General features: G+C 40.0%; 1 protein-coding gene across 2 annotated transcripts in view; it reads left to right on the forward strand.

The window, feature by feature from the left end:
* The window catches only part of LOC129359949 (uncharacterized), a 35,743-nt gene extending 21,431 nt beyond the window's left edge, over positions 1-14,312 (forward strand). The window contains exons 17-34 of one of the 2 annotated variants that reach the window (XM_055029932.1): positions 593-728; positions 810-1,004; positions 1,487-1,639; positions 2,443-2,660; positions 2,908-3,091; positions 3,172-3,327; positions 4,234-4,557; positions 4,759-4,878; positions 8,050-9,918; positions 10,884-11,003; positions 11,089-11,163; positions 11,244-11,330; positions 11,403-11,494; positions 11,601-11,686; positions 12,222-12,285; positions 12,376-12,566; positions 12,819-12,962; positions 13,033-14,312. In XM_055029932.1, coding sequence (XP_054885907.1) covers positions 593-728; positions 810-1,004; positions 1,487-1,639; positions 2,443-2,660; positions 2,908-3,091; positions 3,172-3,327; positions 4,234-4,557; positions 4,759-4,878; positions 8,050-9,918; positions 10,884-11,003; positions 11,089-11,163; positions 11,244-11,330; positions 11,403-11,494; positions 11,601-11,686; positions 12,222-12,285; positions 12,376-12,566; positions 12,819-12,962; positions 13,033-13,298 — 4,480 coding nt within the window. In that variant the 3' untranslated portion in view covers positions 13,299-14,312. The remainder of the gene's footprint in view (positions 1-592; positions 729-809; positions 1,005-1,486; positions 1,640-2,442; positions 2,661-2,907; positions 3,092-3,171; positions 3,328-4,233; positions 4,558-4,758; positions 4,879-8,049; positions 9,919-10,883; positions 11,004-11,088; positions 11,164-11,243; positions 11,331-11,402; positions 11,495-11,600; positions 11,687-12,221; positions 12,286-12,375; positions 12,567-12,818; positions 12,963-13,032) is intronic. The other variant, XM_055029933.1, reaches the window with a different exon arrangement.
* The last annotated feature ends 6,029 nt before the right edge of the window (positions 14,313-20,341 follow it).

A 20,341-nucleotide genomic window follows, 5' to 3' on the forward strand; every position in this document is an offset into this window, starting at 1 on the left:
AAAACAAGAGAACATCCCATCATTAAAGAAGCCAAATGTGTATTGATTCTTAAAAACGAGCAAATGGCACATGAAGACTAAAAACTCACCATCATCCAAGGTTTATCTTCTCAACATGAAAGTGAGGAAGATGCTAAATAAAAGAAAACATAGAAAATAAAGTTATAGTAGTAACCTTAAGAGCAACAGTGTCAAACTATCGCCCGAAAATTGCAGTATATGTTATTCTGTGCTTTAGAGCTGTACAATGCTAAGCTGCTGCAATAAAAGAAAAGTGTGAAGCATTCTGCAGAGACACTAAGCAGCTGTGGAACACCTGGGCTGATGTCATTATTTAATGCTACAAAAAAGAGATTTAAGGCTAATGTATTCTAGAATAAATTAGCCTTGCATCATAGCATATGCAAGCTTTGTGCTGTAAGGTACTGGATATGCTCACATGATATGTTGATAAAAATAAGCAGTGCTGTGGCCTTGAAACAATCATCTTGTGAGCTGACCTCTGTGTCTTTCATGTGGTTCTTTTGAACGTGGATGAGCGCATAGGAGCAACTTGTTGGCGAAACTATGTTGGTGTGTTTGTGTTGCACAGGTATCAGTGTGTGCTCAGTGCTCTGATCCTACAAAGCTCAAAGCTGCAGGACACACGCATGCTGACTGAGTTTCTGGAGCATTTGGAGCTGGACGAAAGCCAAGAGCTCATCGAAGGACAATATAATATCAATCAGGTATCACACATCGAAAATGATCAAGTCATCTTGAGTAATATTCTTGTTATTAACCAACTCCTTTTTTCATGTGTCTAACAGCCTCTACATAGTGACATTTCCTCAGTCCCGACATTATTTGGACTCCAAAGCAGCGGTGTTGGAGACAATCAGATAGAAACTATGGGCGACCCTGTGGAAGAACTGCGGGAGGCCGTTGAGATGCTGAACGACACTGTGAGGGAAAGAGGTCGATCACAAAGCCACGATCACACCATCCAGGAACTGCTCAGCAAGGTTAGACGAGAAGTGGTGCTTAAACTGAGTTTAGAGTTTATGTTTTAAGAGGTTTAAATACTGTTGATTAGATCCAAATGTTCCAGCTTAATAGGTGTTTAATCATTTTCAGGTCTGTGATTTGTAATAGAACTGCTATTTTAACCGTTCTGTCTTAAAATAAGGATTTTTGGTTTGATTTGTTTGAATTTTTGGCACTTGTATAAAACTATTCTGTTCACAGAGAAGCCGTGACATAATGATCAGTTTCTCTGATTTTACTTTCTATTGTTCTTTTAGTCTATGATCTACTGAGAACATGACTCTGAAATTTTAAGCAAAAATTTAGTATTTATTTGCAAAATATTTGAAATGGTCAAAGAAATCCCACAGTTTGTATTTGGCATGTGAAAAAATATGTTTCGTGGCTCCTGTTGTAAGACACATTAAAGTTCACTACCTTAATGACAGTCCCATCTCATGAGGACATCTTGCCTCTCCAGCATGCCAGCCTGGCGGTGCGCGTGGAGGAGCGTTTGTGCAGCAGCAAGGAGCTGAGCCTGGAGATCCTGGAGAAGGAGACGGACATGGCCGTGCAGTGCGAGCCAGACCGCTGTGGCTTTGGGTCGCTCAGGGACAGACTTGGCCACCTGGAGGTAAGAAAAGAAGATGCAGAAAAGAGAAATGACTCAACACTGATTACACAACTCAGAGTTATTTTTGGAAAAATTAGCTTCACTTTCTTCTCTTCAGCAAAAATTTGCCCTGTTTGCACCACTTTGTGCTATCTTTAGTTTTTCCTATCAGCTGCTGTGCATAATGGCCACACGTACACACAGAGCGTGCAAAGATTGAATAAAAACACTCCATTTATTTGTTTGTTCTCCAGTGAGTCATTGTTCTGTTAACTCTAAAAGTGTGTTGTGTGTGTGTGTGTGTGTGTGTGTGTGTGTGTATGTTTTGGGGGGTAAATCTGGTCGGGTAAGCAGAATTTCAGACGGGGATGGTAGAGTTTTGCGTGACTCATTGGTTGGCCAACGTCGTGTTTATCACACGCGCAAAAAAAAACACACATGCATTCAGCTGTCAGGACTTGATTTGATTGAAGAGCAGAAATGACCTAATCTCCTGAACAGAAATAACTGTTGCATCAGCAGACAGGCATGCAGGAACTCAGCTTTGGTGAAGTTTGCTGTAACTGAGAAACTTCACGAACTGTTGCTCCCAGAGAGCCCTGAACACTACTAATTACAGCGTCGTCAAAAAATAGAGTAAAAAAGTGGTCAAGACGGCAACCTATAACGTGGAAGCCCATATGGTCCACATATGGGCCTCAAACAGAATAATATGCATGGAGCTATGACGATGAGGTCATAGTCAGAGGAACAATCAGTCCAGGTTGTTTGAATGATTGGAGGATTGATGAGAGATGATAGAGCCTCTCTGTGATTTTCTGCAGACTGTCTATGAAGTCATGAAGGAGGATGTAAAGAAGATGGAGGACCATGCTTTGCGTCTGAAGGAGCTGTGTCCGGAGAAAGCGTACACATTCGAGGTGAAGACCCAGTCTACGCTGCAGGCCTGGAGCGAACTGGGGAAGAGCATGAAGGACAACAGATCACGTCTGCAGGAGTTTGTGGAGCTCCAGAGCTTCTTCAGGAGCTACCTCGCCATGATGTAAGCAGAATGTCTTTGCTACAATTTGTAATCCATTTTTTGGGGAACATTTGCTTAAGAACAGGATGTTCTCACTGTCAAGCTCTTGCCTCAGGGGGAGCAGGGAATTTAGGGATAAAGCAGGTTTCCTGGGTGTGACAGGCCAACGAATGTGTTTCCTATCAGGGAGAGTCTGCTTATTCTCATGTTTCTTACTGTTTCCAGTCTCCTAACACCACCTCCTTTTCTAACGCATCCCTCTGAACAGCTCATGGACAGAAGACACTAGGTCATGCATTTTCTCAGACACTGCACTGCACCTCAGCAGAGAAGGACAGCGGCCACTGGCGGCAGAGCTGGACATCCAAATCGAGCAAAAGTTTAATGAGTTTGACGAGCTGGCAGCCAAAGCAAAGACTCTTTTAAACAAAGAACACCACCTCACACAGATGGTGAGCAGATATATACTCTACCAAATCACCACCGACTACATAGAGTTGGATGATGATTCTAAATTGGAAATGTGTTGCAGGTGAAGGAACGCATGGAGGAACTGAGGAGCATGCTTGGGTGGATCTCAGTGCACTGGAGAGTTCAGAAACAACAGTGGCTTCACAAACAGAACAGAGAGGAACTCTCACATGATAACATTTACTCTGAGGCAACAATGTGGAACTCATTTAAAGAGGTAAATTAGCAGCTTGGTGGGAGTTTGTCCAAATAAAAGCAAAAGTACCTCCTCCATTTTTATGGCAAAACCAAAACAGGCTCAATAAGGCCATGGATAAGGGAATGTCAAACCCCAGCCTTTCGAGGCTGATCATCTCCAGCTTTCTAAAGGGTCCAACACATTTCCATCAAATGCCTGAATTACCTCAGCATGCAGTCAGGATCTGCAGAGTGTTCCTAATGACCTAATTATCTGATTCATATGTGTTGAAAGAGAGGCGCATCTAAAAGTTGAAAGAAAATTTGTCCACAGAGACTGGAGATTAAAATCCCCTGAATACAGAAGATCTGCAAATAAGCAATTTGTCCTGCAAATAGGTAAAAGTAAAAGTGCTGAGATAAAGGCTAAGTTAAAACTCTTTTAAATCAACTGGCTAAGAACTGTATTACAGACAGGAATGACTCCCTGGCCAAATTTGACCTCTTTTCAATCATCACTCCACCAAATATTACACAAAGGACAGCAAGAAATAAGTACCAGCCTGAGATGTGATGCGTCAAAAAAGGCCAACACTTAGAATCTCATGATGAAGGAAGTGCTCATTGTCTTCTTTGGAGATTTTTGTGTTGTTTCCTTTAGCGGTTCTTGGTGCATCGCCACCACAGGGAAGGAGTTGACAAGTTGCTCAAAGGGTTTGACTTGTTTCACCCAGTGTTGTTAATCCATATTCTTTCTTATAGTTATTGTTAATTGTAGAAATATCTGGATTCATAGGGAACTTTTGTATTCATGTTTTAATATTTATGTTTTAACATAAATGACAGAGAAATCTGGTCACTGAGTCTAGAATTCTTTGTATGATCTAAAACCTGAATTCTCTTGGACAAGGGTAAATATTTTGCTCGTCTTTGTTTTCCCTCACAGAGTTCGGTTGCTGACCCTGAAGTCTTCCAACAATCATATGCCATCAGAACCTCTGAGGACACAACAAATGCAGCTGAATGCAATGACAAGAGCAAAGGGAAAATGTCAGAAGATGGGTATGAAATCATGAACAGGATCGGCCCACGAGGCGATTCTCCCAAAGCAAACATTATGTTGGTGAAGGAGAGCAGCAGCCCACCTGTTGGGGGTGCTGTAAACCTCATCCTTAGCTTTGGGAGCACTGAGGACAGCCAAGTGCAGGTGCTCGACCTACCTGCTGGGACGGATGAGGTGTTGAAGGAGACATCTGAGCCTGTTCACAGGGTGAGGACCACACGACACAAAACATCACCCAGTTACATGCATAATCTGTTCAAAGAAAAGAGGAAAATTTTTATGCTTTCAGGCTTTGATAATCACTTTTCTACAACAATACTGCATGGGATCTCCCTGTCTGTCCTGCAGGTCATTCCTTTCTCCTTTGGCATTCACAACTTTCTATTTTCCCCTCGTTCTCTCCCTCAGCCCGCTGTGCCTCAGTCTTCTGCCTGTAAAAAGTTTTGGAGGCGTTGCCAGGGGATTTTGGAAAATACTTTCGGTAGTTTAAAGCGAAAGAAAAAGATTTATCGGCAGAGCGCAGATGAGGTAATTTGCGCAGTGTGAACTGGGATTGCATGCAGCGTCTCCAAGTGTGTTGAGACTGCATGCAGTGTGCAGCTGTTTCCTGAGGGTAGCATGCTTTTTTCCTAACCTGGTAGACGATACAAAATGTTCAGCAACCCAGTGGCTTTGGCTCCTCTGCAAGGCAAATATAAAACCACAGACAAGAAGATTGAGAATATAAAAATAGATGTGTTTAATCTAATTTAGAATAAATAAAAGGTAGACCCTAAATAAGTTAACTTTATTCATTCTTTGAAAATGAAAATAGTCTGTTTTGAGTCTTTAGGTTTTTCCTTTTTATGCTGTATTTCAGGAGTGTCAAACTCCAGTCCTCAAGGGCCACTTGGTCCTGCAGTTTTTAGTTTTGCCACAGCTACAAAAAATGCTGGAATCAAATGGCTTAATTATCTCCTTCTTGTGTAGATAAGTTCTCAAGAGCCTTGCTAATGACCCAATTATAATATTCAGGTGTGGTGCAGCAAAGGCACATCAAAAAGTTGCAAGGCAGTGACCCTACAGAACTGGAGTTTGACACCTGTGCTTTATTTGAATAATAAACATATATGATTTGCAGGCTTTTATTGATAAATACATTCAGATTAAGCAAAATATCTATAATTCCAGTGTTGATGTTTCTTTTTGAATATTGCTGCCATTTCCCCTGTTTCTTTCCCCCTGTTTCTCGTCCAAATCCTGCTTGAGTTCAACACATTCTTGGTTCATTGGAGCTTTTTTTCCTGAAGACTGATCACATTGTCTCAGAAATCAATGGTCTGATCTCTAGCATGTTTAGTTTCCTGTTTCCCTTGTCACCTGGTGCTCAATCATCCTCACCAGAAAGCTGCTCCTCCAGGGTTTATGCTGAGTTTTACATCAAATTTAGGCATTAGTTGATCTTAAATTCATGCAGATTTAACAAGCTTGTGTAGGTCCTACATTTAAATCCTAGTGGTCTTATGTAGATTTTAAAAAGCCTTAATCTGCGGAAACTTACAAAAATTCTGAACTCTATTTTTCAGCAAATTTGCTTCTGGAGAATGTTTTGCTCCTATCCTTTATTTCTGGCTTTATCTTTGACAAAATTGCTGCTGATAAAGATGTGTTGAAGCAGAAACATCTCAACCAAATTAGCTTTTTTTGTTACTTACATTACTGGCTTGGATATTACTCTAGTTGATGAAAGAAATGTGACTCCCTGATGAAGCCAACATTCGGCTCTTCTACTTCAAACAGAATAACAGAGAAATGAACTTTCAATAAAACATTTTTGCTAAAGCTAATTTGAGTCATGCTAGTAACTCATTTTGTAGCTAAAACTATAGTTTAGGGTTTGTAATTAAATACATTTCTATCAACTTTGTGTTTAACTGTCCTAGACCTAATGAATGGCTGCTAAAGTCCAATCTCAGAGCTACTTTCCTACAACCTTTGGGTGCCTCTGTTTTTCAACACACTTGAATCAAATGAACTGTTTGTTAGCTGGACAAGTTAATTCAGGTATTAGCTGACCTTCTCTGAAAAAAAAAAAAGTTATAAAGTTCTCTGTGTTGTATTTTCAACTTGTCTCTTGGAAACTCAAATCAATGGGTGAAATTCCAGCAGATAACCAAACCTTTGTTTTTCTCGTCATTAAAAGTTTTATTTGGGATTTTCACTTGTAAAATGAGGCTAGATTTAAAGCTGAAAAGTGATGATGACAGAAACGAGGTGAGCGATGAGTAAGAAAAGCACACACAGTCTCCTCCCTGCTGCGACTCCTGACAGAAACTCTCTCTTGTCTTTGATGAGCCTGATGTAAACCTGCTCAGGTCTGACTCTCGCCCGGCTCCGTTGTGATTGTGTGAAATGAGTGACCTCATCCTCAGCTCCAAAATGGCTCCCAGTAGGAGTGTGTCCCACATGCCGGTGAAGCTGCCGTCATGAGACAAGAGAACTGGTGCTGAACCTTTCAGAAAGGCCCCAGACTGCACTACATGATTTATAGTCTGGAGCTCATGCAGCTACAAGAGATTAGTCACAGAGTTGAAAGGTCAAGACATTACAGCTGTGTATGACGACATATGCAGACGCATATGATTTTGATTAAAACCTGAGTCTGCCATTGGATTCATGTTCTATCATGTGCTTTTCATACATTCCTGTATGCTTCATAAATATTTGTCAATCCAGAGTTTTCTTTGATGAGTGTTTCTCTAAAATTCTTTATGTCACTGAACATCAAGCTTGAACCGCTCATAGTTTTGCCAACCATACGGCGCCTTGCAAAGTTACTCTTACATTTTGTATCTTTACACCCACAAACCTCTGTGTATTTTATTGGGATATTGTGTGATAAAAGATGTGAATGAAGTGCATCTGTGAAGAACTGTTTCCATCTTGCCATAGATTCTTGATGTAATTCAGAATATGTTTCCATTACAAATCTGTGCAAAACTTTGTCAATACTCTAAAAACCACAATTTTTACATTTTTCATTAAAGAAAAATTGAAATATTTTTCACTGACAATTAAAGTCACTGAAAAAATATGCCGCACAATCATTCTCCAACTACTTCCTGTTGAATTCTTCTTTGTAGTTTGTCCCAGTGGCATCATCCAGTTATTGATTATGTGGTTCAAGTGAAGTGTCCATTGCAGTTTGGTGAAATACATACATTTTGTTATAGCCAAAAAACAAAAGCACATCATCTTGGCACCATAACTTTTATCAGAAAATAAGTTTGTTTTTTTATTTTTGTGTTTTCATTAAGCAAATCTATTTTCAAAATGTCAAACGGCATAGTCATATGACCAATGGAAATGCAGCTATTGACAGCAAGCGTTAACTGTTACTATGGGTCTCTTAGCTGCTTCTCTAAGTAATGTTTTACTTTCTGGACTGTTTTAAATAGACAGGTGTCATAAATCTAACCATGTGTAAAATGTCTCCACAACTATATCACTATCTTTTTCTTTGGTTATCATGCTGTTTTTATGATCATATGTTCACTAAATATAATAAATGTTCTGAATGTAAAAGCATGACATACTTTTCAGTTTTGTCTTTTTACTAAAAATTGTTTTGTTTTTCTTCTTTTGCAAGACATAGCAAGAACATATTCAGTAAATATCCACTCATCCTCATGCATTTAATCGTTTTCTGTCTTTTCACAGGTAAGTACTTATCTGCATGTTAAGGACAGCACCCTGGCTGTGGCCCCGGTGTACGAGAGTATCACCCTTCCCCGCCGAAAGAGCCGTTCTGCAGCCTCAGACTCCCCTACTTTATGGCCGTCCGCCTCCTCCTCCTGCTCCTCACAATCTTCCCCAGTGACTGACCCACAATCAACCAACACCGGCTTCCGCCCCACGACGGGAAGCAGCGGCAACTCCATCTTCTGCAGCCTCAAACGGATGAGCAAGAAGAGGAAAAGGAAGCGAGACGAACGCAGACACACGATACAGAGAATCATGGACGTGGATGAGCAGACCAGTGCGATACAGCGGTATGACTATGAGACCGTCACATATAACACTCAAACATGGCCGCTGAAGGAAGGTCAGAGGAAGAAGAGCTTACAGAAGAACAGAAATGTTGCAGGCTCTGGGGCTTACATGAAAAACCCTCTTCTGAAAGACATCGATTCAGAGTGTTCAGGAGAAAACAGCATCACTCCGTACGCCGTATCATCCGGACCAACGACTTCTCCATCAAAGGCTCCTGGGAGAAGCCACTGCAGAGTCCTCTCTTTGGGCTCGGTGTTGAGCTTCGATCTGCCAAAAGACATGACCCTCATTCCCAGCATTCAAGAAATCATCACTATTGCCCCTCCAGAGTCTAAAAAAGCAGATGCAACAGATTCTGACCCTCTTTCTCAAAGAAAAACAGTTCTGAGCTCTTTCCGACAAACCCACGTCCTGGCGGCCATTGCAGGAAGTGAAATTAGCTCTCCTGAAACGCAGGAGTCAATAGCTGCAGCAAAAGATCTACCTGATGAGGAAGCGAGTTTACAACCATCTTTCCTGGAAGAACCTTGTGCCGGATCAGAAGAGAAGGACGAAATCTTGTCAGATACTAAATCTACAACAAATGAAATCAGTCCGCCTTCAAAGCCGCCTATTTATATGAACCAAGCCCATAACTGCTGCTCAGTCCCTCATAAACACGAGTGTCTCAGTGTCCATACACTCATCCGGGACCTGAATGGACACCAGTACCATAAATGCACAAAATCCCAGTGTGAGCATGACAACAGTCCTCAGCTGAAATCAAACCAAGCTTCTCATGTGAGAGTGAATCTGAAGTCAACGATGAGTGTCAGTGTTCGACAGGACTCTGTAGATTCTGGCATCTCCACCTCCAGCAGTTTCAAGCTTTGCACCGACGCTCCCTGTCCGGATCAGCCCCAGCCTAAAGGAGTGGTGGGGAAACTTATTTCCCTTGAGGTGGGAGGCATTGAACCGACTACAACAACAGAAAACTATGCCACGTTCTCAAGTTCATCCCCAGAATCTGTGAATTTCAACACAGAGCCGGTCCATGTCGACCACCAGCAGTTTGAGGAGGAAGAAGAAGAACTGGAGGACATCTGGAAACAGAATACCAACTACAGGCAGAGCATCTGCTCAGACATCATGTACCAGCCCAACCAAACCAGAGAGCCAGACACACTTTTCAACTCCCCTTCTGTCACAGAGCCACCTGTTCTCTACAGAAACCTGGTCACCGTCTCAGAACCGAACCTCCTCGTAGCCGAGTTCAAACTCCCCTCCCACATCCAGAGCTGTCTGGGTTATGAGAAGTGGGAGAGCTCCAAAGATCACCTCCCTCCTCTGGTCACAGCGGACCGGAGGTCCTGGGCGGCATTTCCCAACAGGGAACCAGTTAGCAACACTGTAATGATGCTGAACGAGACGGCATCTGATCCGGTGAAGCTTCCAGATGTCGGCGACAATCCAAGATACGTTTACCAATACAGAGAGGAGGAAGAGGGGGAACAGAGGAAGATGAAAGAAGGAGAGGAGCTAAGCAGGTACTCACAGGTAAGTTTGCTTCCTAAAGTATGGGGAAAGCAGGGTTAACTGATGCTGCAAAGTTATTGTAGAAGCTTATTTGTTCTCAGAGGTTAAAAACATGGTAAACAGCTGATGTTGAACTCTAATTTTTCTGATTGAAAATGTTAACAGATTCCCAAGAAATGAGTTCAAGCCACTGAGGTTGGGTCATGTCACTCAAAGTATCAATAAATACTCCAACAGTGGTTCCTAAATCATTAATTTATTATCTTTGCTCTTAGCTTGTAGTTAGAGTGCCTATAAAAGCCCTAATATAAATTAAAAACATTTTATTTTATTGAAAATAATCTCACACAGAAGTATTTTGAAAAATCCAACCTTCACTTTGAGTCAATTTATTCAGAGGGGAAAATAATCCAGAATTAAGTCATAATAATTTTTTAGAAGTATTTATATAACTACAGTTAATGTTTATTTGTGTAGCACATTTTAGCAACAAGGCAGGTTATGTCTGATATAAGCATAATATAGTAATTAGTTATGAAACAAGCAATAAACATTACATTTTGTCAAATGCAATCTTCAAAATATACATCAAATATTGTATATTGGTCAACATTCAAATTTTTAGTAATCAAATTCAACTCTAAACATGTGTATTTTTAAGTTTTGATTTAAAGAAAAACTGTGTATTTAATGTTTTGGTTGTTTTAATCTTCTATAACGTTTCACAAGGTTGGCTTATCTAGAGATGTTTGACTATTATTCTGCACAATCTTTGAATCATGCTGGATTCACTACAGCTTTTTAAATTAGATTTAGTTCATGAGAAAATGTTGATTTGGCTCTGGAGATTATATCACTGCAATGAAATGTGTAATTTATATATGTATATATTTATTACACACTTGTACCAGGGGTGCCGGTCTGTATCTTAACTTTAGCAAACCTAAGTAATGTTCTGACTGTATACTCTTCCTTTTTTTTAACAGAACCAGTCTATGAGTCTCCTTTCAGTCAATATGGGTTTGAATGAAGCCTGCCAGAAAAATCTTAAACGCATAGCAAAGCCTCAAGGACGAGTAGCCACAGGAGGGCGCTGTTTCATCCTAGTAAGACTGAAAGCAGAGTGGAAATATTGTTTGTTGTTAGTTGGTCTTTTTCCATGAATGTGATTTTTAATTCAAACCCATATAGAGTGGAAAACCGGAGCATCAGTCGATGGAGGGAACTCTGGAGAGGAAGCACAAGCTGCAGCTGGGAGGAAAGAAAGTAAGAAATGTTTAGACCTACATAGTCAGCAGATGTAAAGCCCAGAGTCAGCAGCATGTGGTCTTATCTTATTTTCACAGGCTGCCTCCAGAGGCTGGAACTCCTACCACACTGTCCTATATAGACACACCTTGTGCTTCTTCCAGGACAGAAAGGATACACTGCGCGTAAGCAGAAAGCAGATATGATATCTGTAAAGCAGTTGGCATGTGGTGACTAATAATGAGTTTGTGCTGCAGAGCTCTGCATGCGGTCTACCGCTGAACCTCATGGGAGCTGAGTGCTCGGCTGCCCTAGACTATACCAAAAAACCCAACTGCTTCAGTCTACGGTAATCCTGGGCAAACAGCCAAATTGTTATTGCAAATTACACAGATGTAAAGGCAAATAATATGCACTGCAAATTTTTCTTTACCGCCATCGTTTCTGGTCTTCAGTCTCCGTGACGGGTCTGAATACTTGTTTAATGCCACCTCCCGCTTCTTGATGAAGAAGTGGATCATGAAAATACAAGCAAGCACAGGTAAATATGATAATACTGAGGCTTTCAAAAGCATATTTTTATATTTTTTCACATCACGATCACACGCATTAATGTATTTTATTGTGATTTTATGTAATAGATCACCGCAAAATAACAAATAAAGTAGAAAGAAAATGATTCTACATTTTATTTCATTTATTATTGTTTCTGTCGCCTTAGTAAACACTTGTTTTTTGGATATGTTTCTAAAATGTTTGCACATCTTGAGATTTAAATCTTTGTCAGTTCTGTTTAGTAGAACAGCTCGAACTCAGTCATATTTGACAGAAAGCATCTGTGAACATTAGCTTTTAAATCTTACCACAGTTTCTCCATGGAATTTAGGACTGGACTTTGACTAGACCATTCTAGCATATAAATATGCTTTGCTGAAAAGCTCTGGCAGTATGTTTAGAGTCGTTATCCTGCTGCTTGTGTTCACAGGTTGTTTTGAAATTCATGTATTGTTTTCCTTCCACTTACACAATTAATCTGACATAGAATAACTGTAATGGAACCTTTTCTTCTATCAAAGGTCAAAGTGAGCTCAAGTCTTCACCAACAAATGTTCCTGGTGATCAAGCCTTTCCCATCTCTTTGTAAGATAACATTCAAAACAATTTGTATAAAATACTCACATTCTGTGCAGCATTCTTTAATATTGACTGTTACCTGCTCTTATGCTTTAGATGCCAGGATCAAACCAGCACTCTCTGCCATTCCCAGCACAAAGTCATCCATGCATTCCCAAGGTTGAAGCAACAGAGCAGCGATCAAACCAAAGAAATTGTTGTTCTCACCAGAGAGCAGAGTCACATGCTCCAGAGCCAAAGAGCAGACGAGAAGTCCAAGACCTTGTCATTGGATCCAGGCTGCTGTGGTAAGAGTGGAGAACTGTTTACCAAAAGAGACATCTGCATAACATTCATGCACTGCATTTGTCTGAACTCACCCCCAGCCAAATAAATATCTTACAAAGGATGTTGTAGGTACAGCGGATGCCACTAGGTGGAGCTGAAGCACTCCACATTGAATATCTGTAGTGTCACTTGATTGCTCAAGAGGATTGTTTTTTTCAGTAAATGTAAATCTCTTCTTACTCAGCTTTTCTGCTCTCATCTGACCCCCACAGATGATGATGATGATGATTATGATGGGGATGAATCCAGCTTAACGCATACGGTGACTCACAGACTTTCTGTAGACAACACTTCCCCTGCAAACAGCAGCCAGAACTGGCTCAGCAGCAAGCACCGCTCCCACTCTTTTACGTCAGGTTAGATTGCAGTGGTTAGCCTGAATTTTATCATTTATCACATTCAATCTGAATACTGGTTATTTTTCAGCAACCTACCAGAAGATTAAACCAATGCAACCCTCTCCTGGAGGAGAAGGGGTGGAAAAAGGATCCAACTACTGTGTGACTCTGGTGGTGGGGGGCAGTTCGGCAGACAGCTCGTCGATAAGCAGAGGTCTGGAGCCACCGGTGCTGCCCTCACCTTCGTGGCAGCCAGACGTGTTTAAGGACTCTGCTCTGAAAAGCTACTCGAGCCTCCCGCGACCTCGCAACAAATCTGTCTTTAAAAAGTTCTTTGGGAAAAAGGAGCCCTGAGCGTAAACTTGCTGGTTTTTACAGATAGTTTCTAACGTGCAGTGCACATTTAAATAAAAACACACTACTACTGACCATATTTATGAGCAAAACACTTATCCTAGTTATATTTTTGATGTGTTTGATAAATCACTACAGAGCCGTAAAAGTCATTTTAATAACCTGTTTTATGAGTGTCTCTTTTTTGGTCTTTCATTAAGTCAGATAAAAACCAACACAACTGCTACCACACTGCATACTTACAGTTCAACTCAGAAGTGTACATACAGTCATCACTGGCGTGAATGTCATTAATTCTGGACAATAAAGGATTTCTTTCAATGATTTATATCAAGATGGAAGGATAATGCGGCTTTCGACTTCAGTAATTTCAGAAAACTAGAGTTGGATCAACAAGCTTAAACATTTTCCGTATTTTTTGTGTAATCAACAAAAAGTACTTTTTTTATCAGAGATTGACAGTTTGGGACACATGATGAAGACTTGGACAGAGTCTTCATCATGACCCAACGGTTTTAAGAGTTGGGTCTTAAAACCGGACAAATATCCAAAACCTCTTTATATGTTCAAAAAAAAGCTTTGAATTGAACCAGATGTATAGTTTTAATGCTGTGTGGATCAGAGAAAATCCTCAATAAATGTAATTTCTTTAACATATGAACAACTTGTATATTTTTCACACAAATAAAGGATAAAGTTAATATGACATTTATGATGGTTGTATGTAAACTTCTGGAACTGTAGTTGTTTTGATTGTTTTTGAACACTCTTGTATATTTCTTTTCATTTTTTTCCCTGTTGTGCTTTGTTCCCCCTTTATGTTAAACTAAATATCAATACATTAATCTTTCTGTGTGTTCAGTTACATTGCATTTTAGCTGCTCAACTATGAATTCACAGTTTGATACTGTTTAATCTACTTTTTTTCCACCTTCTGAGGCGAAGACTAAATACTTAATAAAACTCAAAACAAGGTTTTGCTTTTGCTGTGATTAAAGATTAATTTTTGACACACTTGTGGTACAAAAACGTTTTTGTTTTTTTTTGTCATGTCTGTCTGGACTACTTTGAGAAGAAAAGCCATAAGATGAAATGAGAGATTAAAGACGGCAAAGCTAAGAACATCTCCACATCACAAGCCATCTTTTTGCATATTAAAACATGACCCCATTCAGAGATGTGATTTAAACATAAATAATCGGCGCTTCATTTAAAGCTGACGAACTAGACACTCTGTGGATATGGTTGCATAATGAATTCAACTCATAAAGCCTTTGCAAACTAATGCTGCTTAGCATTGCAAAATATTCAGTGTCTGCTTTGGATTAGCTACAGTAGAGAAGAAAAATGACTCATTTGGGCATCTCAAAAGTTTTGATGTTTACTTTGGAGGAAAAAAAACTGTAGAAGGAAACCGGTGTAAGCTGTTTACTGGTTTGGTGAGCAATGCTGCTTGCTGTTGACATCCAAAGATTCAGAGCAGCTAAAGTGTAGCTACAATTAAAAGAGTGTTAGAATGCTATAAAGGCTCAAATGAGATGAATATTTTACTTTAATTTCAGAATATATAACCATATTTGTCACTTATATGCAAAGACAGTGAAAAGATTGAACGTAGCGGAGAGGTCAGCTTTGGAGCAGGGAAGCTAAACTGTCAGAGATAGCAGTTTCTGTGTTTCGGTGGTCGTGCTGAGTCTGACAGCAGCAGAAATGTTGAAATATTAAATGAGGTGGATTAGAAGCATGACATGATTCTCTGTAAGCTTGCAGATCTGAGGGAGGATTTAAGAAGTGCACCTGGAAACACTTATCACACACTTCTGCAAAGTAGCTCAATCACAGATGTACTGAAGACTTCGGAGGGCTTGAATGGTACTCCCTGTCAGCGTGAGGTCACGCAGCATCCCACAGTTAAGATGTGCAAAATACACCGTCAGTCCTGATCAGTCTTGTCAGTTAATTTTTCTCACACATTTTTCTGCTATTTGAAAAAAAATGGAATAATCTAGTGATGAAGAAAATGGAGCCAACAAACAATAAATGCTACTTTTTTGTGTTCAAACTGTTTTCTAAATTACCATGTATTCTGGTGCTTTGAAAAATAGTTTATGTCAGTTTTAATGAAATGAAGTCCTGTTGTTGCGTTCTTGAGCTGCATATTTACTGAGACATTACTCTCATTTAATCTGTTTTTTGTAATAAGCCACTTTGACAAAATTTTAAAAATGACTTCAAACGATCAGTTTCTCTGATTTTACTTTTAATACATTTATGTTTGAGTAAAGTTAACATTGTGATTTAATTCCATAAACTGCTGACAACATCTTTCTAATATTTAGTTGCAGAAAATGGTCAAAATAACAAAAACGATGAAGTGCTTTTGGACCTCAAATAATGCAAAGAAAACAAGTTCATATTAATTTAGAAACAAGCTGTATACAACAATATGCATAAGCAGGGGATGCTGGTGTATTTTTCAATTAAATTTGTATATTTCAACATGAAACACAAGGCACATGTGCAATAGAGTGAGGGGCATATAATGATCCACATTGACATTCAGGAAGTGACTGATACAATTAGTCACTGCCTTCACATATGGCATCTATTCCTTTGGAATGCACTGACTGCCATACTGAAGACATTTCTGTGTGTTTTTCCCTCTCCGTCATGTTTGCAGTGACAGCCGTATCGTGTAAGGGCCCAGAGGGATGCAGCACCAGCCAATCGATTGATCGCCGTGTCCCAGATCTTTGTGTCCTCTCCACCCCCTGACCTCTATACGATTTGCTGACAGCTCCTACTGCTCCCGTCGTAGCTGCGGGGGGTTGTAGCCCTCCCCTGCAGACACAGCAAACAGCTCACTATGCTTGCATGTCAGCACACTCTGGAGGCTTTTCCTTTAAGTGGGGGGTTATGTAGAGCAAAACATGCACTGGACTCGACAACTGCTCAAAACGACTGCACGACATTTTGCTGCATTTTCCCCTTGTCCAATCTCTTAAAGCCTGACCGCCTGACATGTCCTCCCAAAGGTGGGATGGAGCGTCTTAAACCTAAGTGACTCACAGGGGTCGGCAGTGTCTTTCAAAGAGATCTGGAGATCAAAAAGAGCCATCAGGACAGTGTAACAGGAGAAAGATGCCCTGAGGTCCTCACCCTTCCTTACTGTTGATAGAAAATGGCGCTACTGCCTTGGGAGGGATGCTTGACGCTCAACACATGACACATCCCCACAAGTTAGTTGTTCCTTACTTGAATAACTTTGCAGAAATACAGAGTGAAGCAGCATAATTAACTGTGTAAAAGAGAATAGATTTATGTTTTTTTGAAAATCTCTGAGCTTTCAACTTGCAGGCTTCAAAAGGGTCAGTTCTGTCGTTTAGCAGGCTTTGAAACCCAAAGCTGCAGGCCGCAAGCAGCCTTATGGGAGGCCATGAAAGGGACGTAATGGGAAGAATGAGTTGAAGAACTGTCTTTGCTGTGCAGGAGGTAAAATGGTGGATCAAATGGCCTCATTTCCTCAGCCCTGGAATCCCATTTCACTTTATCTATTCACCTGTTAACATTTTCATATATAAAGCTGTATTTAATAACTCTGAATGAGGAGTGCCTCACTGTGAGAAGCATTTGGATACTTGGATTTAAATATTTTACTTTAACATTCGTTTATAATTTGCAACATGGATATATACACATTTTGGTAAGTATCTACATGTTATGGTGTACAGATATGAACAAATCCAGTATATGACAGAGGTTATATACTTTAGAATGGATTTTTTTTTAATGACTACTTTCACTTTGAATATACTTGAGTATAAATGATGGGTACTCTACCCACCTCTGCTTATCAGAATCAGATTCAAAATCAAATTTCATTGCTATGTTTATGTGCAAAAACAAATAATTTGACTTTGTGTGAGGATTTAAGTTTGTGTGTTTTTTGGTTAATTTAGTCTGTGTGTCTTGATTGATCCCAGCTGTGTCTCGTGTTCACTGATTTCATACTGTGTATTTAACCGCACCTGTTTCCCCTGCTGTTTGTCGGATCCTTGTGCAATGTCAAGTCTTTGTTGTCACTGGGTCAGTGTGCCTCCCAGTGCTACCAGTGTTTGCATTTCCTTGTCTCGTTGCTCACCTGTGCTGCCTGGCTTCTCTTCATGTTCTTGTTCATTATTAAACCATTTTTTCTACAAACTGGGTCCAGCCACATTCCATCCTCACCTCACAACAGAACTCATGACACTTTACAATTCATGACACCTTAAAAGATATTTTAAAATACTGAGAAAACTATGGGCATATATTAATATAAATGCACAAAATATTTTTTTCAAAGTATCACAAATATGCTATTGTTTTCCAGTAGAGAAGCTGACTGCTGGAGTTCTGAGGTGTTGGTATTAATTGTTTTTAGTTTTGTTTAATGTAGCCCCATACTAACAGAAAACACACTTTGTGTCCAGGATATGTGTAGTCTGTGGATATATTAGTTCTGTTTTTCCTTACCCTAGACCTATAAAGTCCTGGATGGAGTTAAGGTTATATAGGTAAATTTTGAATACACACTCACTCCCATATAATGATAATTGTTCGAGATTTTTTAAGAAAATTGCATGGTTTCCTGGTGCAGACATGGCAGGAACATGAAGTTACTCCAGATTTTACGTAGTATATACCCCAAAACAATCCTAACAATTGATCAGCAAACTAATAAATATAAAAAGCCCAACAGAAATTGTTTTGTTAGATGTTTTTTTCCAACAAGAAGTTAAATTAAGAGTCAATCTGTGCCCGCAGTGCCTGGCTGTCATATGCACAGCTGCTCTGAGGGCCTGACAGGAATTGTGAGAATGCAGAAACCAGCTTGACACTCTGGACATGACCTTGATTTCTGGAAACTCACGATGCGCAGGTTTCTGCACCGAGATTATTTGGCATTACAAAAGACAAGTACTTTATTTTGCTTCCACATCTCTGTTTTTGTCGTATATTCTCCACAGGATAAAATCAATTTTATGTGCTGCTTTAGGAAGGCTTGGGCAGGCTGTTGTGTAATAATATGTCAAATTTTTATCAGCTGTTTGGCCTTTTAGCTGAGGGCTTCCCGAGCCATACATCATCCATTTGCCCCTCCTTTCAGTCTGCAGCTGTCAGTGTGCCTCCTGGGCTGGTACCACATAGAGCAATAACTGCAGAGTACGCACCACATCTAAGCACCCGCACCCCCATCAAAACCTCACTCCCCTCACCCTCCCACCAAACAGCCAAATCCCCTTTGTCCTGAATTGTTGGTAAGCTTCTTGCATTTCTGTACCCTCCATGAGATGGAGGGATAAAGGGTTCAGGGTCCTGCTCAGACATCTGGCCCAGAAATTCAGAATAAATGCACACATCTGTGTTGTGATATGGCCATTGATTAACTTAATTTGATTTCATAACCACAGCAATGCGTTTGTACCTTTTTAAATTGGTTGATTTATATAGATCTATATTTATTTACATTTTACTCAGAAGTTTGTTTCAGACAGGAAATTATGATGAATGAGACAAAGCAAAAGGAGTAAAAATTTACATTTTATTAAAAAAAAAAATAATAATTAAAAGATCACTTTAAACCTGGCAGGGGAATGAATGATTCTGGATTTGACTAAAAATTTAACATTTTATGTATCAACTTTTGCTTTTGAAGATCATCAGTTTGTTCTGGAATTGTTACAATTGTAATTATGATGACTGATCATCATATTCTGGTTTCTCCTGGTAACTCTACAAAATGTGTAAGACCAGAGAACATGCGATTTAAGCAAGAAAAATGTTTGTTGATCTTTCTAAATCAGGAAATAGTTACAGGAAAATAGGTAGCTACTTGCCCAAACTTGTCCATTTCTACATTCAGACCAATAATTTATGTTTAAAACAGCAAATATTGTGAGAATCATGGCAGGATGAGGACTCACCTTTGTTTTGGCACCAAATACAGTAAGTAGAATGGTAAGGAAAACATAAAAACATTTCCAAACCAAACAATTGCACCTTTGCATCACCTAGCTGCCATTATGTATGATCTACGTTCCAACTGGATGTTTGAGAAACACGCCATGACAATATCTTTCCCTGTCCAATCGTCACATGAACATCTCCAGTTTGCTGAACGATAAAGGAACTTTAAATCACACCATTTTCAGCTTTTTGGGGCAAGTAATTAAAGTGTGTTTGGTCTAAAGCAAAAAGTGGATCTGTGGAAAAGCACCTCATGTTATAAACTAGAGCATGGTAGAGGACGTGTGATGCTGTGGGCTTGTTTCTCTTCCAACAGCCTCAAATACCTCATTAGAGTGCTTCAGAGTCCAAAATTAGTTTCTGCTGTAAAATCCATAATTCACGCTTTGTATTTCTGGATATGTTTTATATTTTGCAACAATTTCTCTTATTCCTCGTCGGCTAAGCAGATGGTGTGGATGAACTCAGTGCACATCAAATGTCACATCCTGGGGATGACGAGTAAATCATATGCATGTATAGTGACAACAAGGAGTGTATGGATGCTAATTACATCATAAAGCGTCATATGCATCCATATGTGCGTGCATCCTCCATTTGGTAGAACTGGCAAGGTCTTTCTGTTATGTAACCCATCTGGTGCTCTGCTGCAGGGAGCCGTCGGTTACCATCCACAGAGCCAGCTCTCTTGCTCGGCTATTTCAGGTTGATTAGCCTTTAGATTGTGATGTTGTTCTTCCACGTTAGTTGGAAAATAATACTGTAACTTTAGAGCTCACTGGTGGCAGCTGATCCAGTTGTGCGTTGGTCATGTGAGGCCACGGAGCAGCAGATGCTTGCGCAGCAGCCCGTCTGACGCAGATCACGGCTGGCAGCTCTTTCTGCAGCCAGCCTGACGGGTCACATCAGTTACACACTGCAAAACAAGCCCAGAAAAAAAGCGCCTTCCTTTTTTTCCCATCACTTTGAAATGACCTGGAGGTATTTCAATGCTGCAATAAATAAATAAATAAATAAATCAAACAAACATGTTTGCC

Source organism: Poeciliopsis prolifica, unplaced genomic scaffold (genome assembly GCF_027474105.1).
Source record: "Poeciliopsis prolifica strain line A6 unplaced genomic scaffold, Auburn_PproV2 SCAFFOLD005, whole genome shotgun sequence".
Lineage (NCBI taxonomy): Eukaryota > Metazoa > Chordata > Actinopteri > Cyprinodontiformes > Poeciliidae > Poeciliopsis > Poeciliopsis prolifica.